At 31.7% G+C, this 5,970-nt stretch overlaps 1 protein-coding gene across 1 annotated transcript in view; it reads left to right on the forward strand.

Moving 5' to 3' along the window:
- LOC109538952 (juvenile hormone esterase) overlaps window positions 1-5,970 on the forward strand; it is a 42,768-nt gene that overhangs the window by 30,669 nt on the left and 6,129 nt on the right. The window contains exons 6-7 of the mRNA XM_019906401.2: window positions 3,827-4,017; window positions 5,021-5,189. Of these exons, the coding sequence (XP_019761960.1) occupies window positions 3,827-4,017; window positions 5,021-5,189 (360 nt within the window). The remainder of the gene's footprint in view (window positions 1-3,826; window positions 4,018-5,020; window positions 5,190-5,970) is intronic.

Below are 5,970 nucleotides of genomic sequence, written 5' to 3' on the forward strand. Positions count from 1 at the left end.
TAACGATAGCAGAAAATAGCTATCGAAACGTCAAGGTAATTTTTCAAATTAATTTTTCTACTAATTGGAATTTTCTCTTACAGCTTGAGCCTAAGTGTGTCGCAGGATACCCTCTAGGTGATAGTTCTTGATTACTTTTTGATAAATAATTCGTTCTTATTGCGAAATGGGAGCACTATTTATCAATCTGTAATAAAAGATGTGAGGAAATTCTGTCTTTTTTAAAGACAAACATTTTTGAGGCGAAATACTCAAAAAGAAGTTTGTAAAAAATGAATCCGCCTCAACAATATAGAACTTATCTTCAATTTAATATGTTGTACCACAGTACTAACATTCAAATAAACTCAAATTTTTTAACTTTCTTGCTAAAGATGTAACCAGATGTTTCGCAGAATTGTCCAAATTATTTCCAGATAATATTTCGTAGAGTATCATATATTTCTCCCAAGTGAAACCTTAGAGACTAATTGCATCAATTCGAATAGACCTCCTAGTCTCTGATGAAGGTTTTAGTGTTAAACTTAAAATGTTCTTTTTTAATGCAGATCTCCGATTTTCTGAAGTGGCGAAGAAGTTATATAATTCAGAATCAAGTGGAAAAAATGTATACCAGATATATTAGATCTTGCAGCGTCATTTATGACAAGATTCAAATGCTCGTGGGTTAATATTTAATATTGTTCTTTGAGCACCATTGTCCTCACCCTTAATATTTGAGCCTCTATAGTATCCTTGCCCGCGAAGGTTATGCATGTCTAAGCCGTAATTTTCTAAAGTTAGTTCAACCTTCACCAGTTGCAGCATTTACAGGACAAAATGTTAAAAATCGATCTTCCACACTTGCTTCAGTATTTTTCAATTTTACATATCTGAAACAAACTGAAATTTGTTCTTGATGGCTCACATCGGGAGGATATTCAAGTAATATAGCAAAGTACACTTTAGAAAATTACTGTTGTTCTTTTGAAATAAGTTGTTATTAGAACCACGAAACGACAAGTTTTGTTCTGCCAGAAACTGAATAGTACCTATGAATAATTCCTGGAATAACCTCGCGCCAGTACGCGATTTCTCTATTTAGTGCATTCTGCATTTTCGAATCTACAGATTGGTTCGTTTTTAGTCGTTTCAAAAGATATTACCAAAGACGTATGTATAAAACGGCCTTTTGTCAGTAAAATGAAAAAGTGAAGTTAAAATTAAAAATAATTTATTTATTAGACTATATTACTTTTATATTGTTTTGTTTGAAACCGACATAGATTTCTAATATAAATAATGGCAATTTTCTAGTTGTGTCACGATTACGGTGGATTATTTTCGCTTCTCTTACCTTGTAGATAATTCTTTTACTAACACTGTTTCCTAGTGGTGTTTGCTGCGTTCGTGTGGTGAAATCGTTTTACTATCATTTTTTGCTCATTTAAAGTTGACCAATTTCGAGGCCATTTAAGCCATTTAGTCAACTTTTTGTTCGATTTTAGTAGTTTCATTTCTCTAACTAATAATTTTGGGTTACTTTGGCCTAGAATTTTCTTTCCTTTTCAGTAAAATATTACAATTTTTCAAGACTGTGGTATTATTACAGTACCCAAGCTAGAAAGACAATTTTCCCATGTGGCGACGGTCAGTTGAAGTTAAATAACATGGTGGAAAACAGTATTTTATTGAAAAGAAAGAAAATGGGAACCCAAACTAACCCAGAATAACTAGTTACACAGATATAAAAAAGAGTGTACCACCAAACTTTCCTCATCATCTGCTAAGGCAGTTTTTCTTTATTGCGATGTTATTGAAAATTGACGATCGTATAAAGTGGGTGGTTTGTTAAACAAATATGAACCGGCTAATTTGAACAAGATAAACATATTAAATTTATATTGTATAAAAGAATAATCAGAATTAACAAATAATAATGTTAGCTGACGTTTGATCGTAACAAGAACACGAAATCGATAACAAAAACATGACAATAATATTTGCAAAATTAGTTGATAAAAGAATGTGACTGAAGAAAATAATTGAGGTAATTAATTATACTTCTTTACTGAGTTTTGAGTTTGAATCGAACAATGAACTAAAATTTGCCCAGCAAAAGCCTTTTCTGCAGCGAAGAAGTCGAGATTAACCATTAGCCTATTGAGTGAACACCAGATATGTTGGCATTGAAAGAAAATGGAAAAATGAGAAATCAAAAAGCGTTGATAATTTAGCGCTTCACAATCACGGCTTCTTTAAAATTTGCATAGTGAAAAGGAGTTCAGAACTTTATTCCTATTATTGATAATTGAGGCTATGAGATGCAAAGTAGCCTAAGCCCAAAATTCGACAATACAAACTGGATTAATTACATTTAGCAATTAGCATAGCAATTACAATAGGCTTATTTTTTTCTAAACGAATACATTTGATTTTTATGCAGTCAACTTTAGATTTATCGAACGCAATTTTTCTATTAGTAATTGTACTTTGTAATTGTTTGGTAGAAAAAAAGTTTGCTGATTTCATATGTACGATATTGATGCGCACGTTATGCGCTCGCTGCTTCATACTGTACTTACGACTGATTGTACGGTAGAAACAATTATATAATTTATTTTAGAAAATATATGACTATTGAAATTAAGGTAATATTAAAGGGAACAGCACTGAAATAGTCCAACATATGGACTCCCATACAAAAATTAATTTAATCGTTTTTTATTTTTGAATAATATTTTTTACTGAGTTTTCTGAAATTATCGCATTTTTTTTTAAATTTTGTTTAAAGGGTTTTCCGTCTGGCTTGTGCTTCACAATCTTTTGAGAAGTTGGTTTGTTGGGAATTCCAATTTGAATTTTTTTCTTGTGATCGAAAAACTAAAATAATTCATCTTAAAAACGATTTTAAAGATAGTGTGATATAAGTGATGATATATATAAGTGATGTGCGGTGTTTGTTCTTAACGATTGAAAAGTCGGTTCGTCCTCATAAATAATATTTTTCCTATAATTTTAAAATTAGAAAATTCAGTTACAGGCACGCTTATTAATACTTGAGCAGGCATGTATACATCGGGATTAAGCTTTTCCTCGTTTTTTGTTCCACTTTATAGGAATTTTAAATAATTCCAATTTTGTTAAGGACTATAAATGAATTATGTGAAGAAAATTCGTGCTGATTAATCGGTTAATGAAGAGCCAGATTATTTGGTTTCCATATCGTATTGGTCAGGGTCAGATTCAGAATTGGAAGAATTGCACTTCTTTAAGAACATCAATCTAGTCAATAACGACTTTAAATGTGCTTTTGCTCTTTCTACTTGATTGTATGATTGTCGTCTAAAACTACCTTGCACCGAGTGTCCAAAAATATCCCAGGAAGGATCACTTCATCATTTAACAGCATAACTTCTCTTTCCTCAATTTTCCTGAAGATAACTTTGCAACAAAGGAAGAACCAGTCTTCTGTAATGACAACTTGCATTCTTGCCAGTAGCAATAAAAACTGTTATAACCATCTAGATACCTACTAGTAACGAAAAATGTGTTATTCACGAATAGCGTCAGAAACAGAGTTAAAAACGCACACATACATAAAATAAGAAAAAATATAAGAAGTTGAGTTTTAAACAAATTTATAGTATTTACTTATCTAATTATATGTATATTTCGACATTCCCCTAACTATCTTTGAATCTAAAATACACCAATTGTTGCATCTGGAAGTACTTAAGTAACAAATAATTTTATTGCAAGAAACTCATTTTACGAAATTTGTGGTTTTGGCCCTTTTGCATCTAATACGTCAATTGTTATGCTAAATTTTACTCTTTTCTTTCAGGACTTTTCCATAAAGCCATTGCCATGAGCGGTTCACCTACCTCACAATGGACAATTGCTCATGAACAATTAGACCTAGCGAAAAGACAAGCAAAGTTCGTGGGTTGTCCTGATGATACAGCAGCAAACGTTTACAAATGCTTGAAAACAGCCCGTGTTAATGATTTAGGCCAATCGCTTCCACAATTTGCGGTAAGTCGTTAATTCCATGTTTTTCATTAAATTATTACTTTTTTTATATTGTGACGGTGATAACTTTGGGGAGACTTTTCTAGGTTTGTTGGTTTCCCAGTAAAATATTGGCCCTATTTATATTATTTGGCCTGTTCATAGTTTTTCACCATTTTATTTCATCAAAACCTTGGTCTCAGCGCTAGGTTTCTTAATGAGATTTGCTGTCTTCTGTGTGTGCCTGTTTTTTTTTTAATTTTTAGTGTATGCAATAAAGTTTGTGACCTTATTTATGACAACGTTCCTCCTTAACACTTTTTCTTTCTCAGAGTTCTTAAGCCCTAGTAAAATGGTCCTGTTTTAATTATATGCGTTATTTGCAAGAATTGTTGTAAAGTGATATTTTACTTGTCAAAAAACCAACAGAATATTAGTTAAATTAATATGCACCAGCATTTTTAAATAACGAGCAGATAATTAGGACATAGTCGCTCTATTAACATATTGATTTTGGTTCCTTTGCTATTATTAAGCCAGAGCCCACTTCAGACCCTACATTCATTCTAAACGGCCTACAAAATATACTAATTTGGTAACGAACCGTTTGTAGATCTTTTTTAGAACCGTTTGCATACTCGGTGTTTCTGCAATTATGCACAGATTTTATTTTTGACTATTTTTAGAGTGTGTTGCACTAAACCCGATAAGAAAAATTCACAATGATGAGGAATATATTTCAATAATTTATTGTATTGGTATTTTTGGCTGTTCTTTTTTGTTTTCAAACAAAAACATCTAAAATTTCAGGCAATTGCGGATGTTTTTTGGGTCACACTGTACGAAATTCCAATAATTAGCTGAAAGTAGACCTCATTATTTTTATTTGCAGCTGATTACCACCTAAATTGCCAATAGCTTTTGTAGTTACTTAAAATAATTTGCATTGCGAGTACTAAGTACCTTCCCTTGCTAGTGTAATGGTATATTTTTTTAATTATTTTTTTATTTTATTTACATTTTACAGGAATTCGGATTAGATCCGCTTTTCATTTGGACCCCTGTAATGGAGAAAGACTTTGGACAACCACGTTTTCTCACTGCTCATCCAATCACTCTAATACAGAACGGAGAGTTTCACAAAGTGCCTTTTATTACTGGCGTCACGGCTGATGAATTTGCCTTTAAAGCTTTCGGTAAGTTTATTTGAGAACATTGATGCAATCTATTACTTAAAAATGTGGCTTAAAAATTTTACGTAGGTGTTGATTAAATTGAATACATATTGTAAGATGTCTTTTATCTGCTATTTACGCATATTTAAAGAGACTGAATCCAATTTGAAAATCCCTCAAATCTGATATACCGTGAATATTTTTTTTATATTTTATGTATTGGGATTGTACATAGTGGTCTTCATCTAAAGTGATAAAATTAAGTGGCATTTTATTTACGAAAAAAAATTGTGCGTTTCAGACAAATTTGTTGTGTTCGAAAGTTAATAGTTTTCCAAGGACCGGGTATCAACGTGTAAATAAAATTTTTGTTTTTTTAGTTGATTTGTAACCAGTTTTACTATAGAAAAAAAATTGTTGAAGTGTTCGCGCTATTTTTCGATCAAGGAATTCAAGTTTTCTGTTACTGGTCTAGTACCTAGAAAGGAATAGCTGCAGTCGTCTGGAGTCATTTAAAACATCAGATATTTTTTGGGATTTATAATATTGCTGTTTTTCTTGCGGTACCTCATTCTCCGATATTTCATAATGAAAAATTTGCACTTGGTTCAAGTCGACATCTTTCACCGTTCAAGTATCATTAGAAATTTCAATGTGGTATATCCCGAATACGAGAAATCGACTTGAGAGAAGTACACATTTTTTTGTAGCCTTAATATGGGAGAACGAGATATTTGATATTTTCATCAAAACGCGAACTAAAAAAAAAACCACGCAAATCTGAAACTTCTTGAATTCAAGC

The sequence above is a fragment of the Dendroctonus ponderosae genome, unplaced genomic scaffold (assembly GCF_020466585.1).
Source record: "Dendroctonus ponderosae isolate FM_Combo_2020 unplaced genomic scaffold, Dpon_F_20191213v2 Dpon_F_20191213_2, whole genome shotgun sequence".
Taxonomy (NCBI): Eukaryota; Metazoa; Arthropoda; class Insecta; order Coleoptera; family Curculionidae; genus Dendroctonus; species Dendroctonus ponderosae.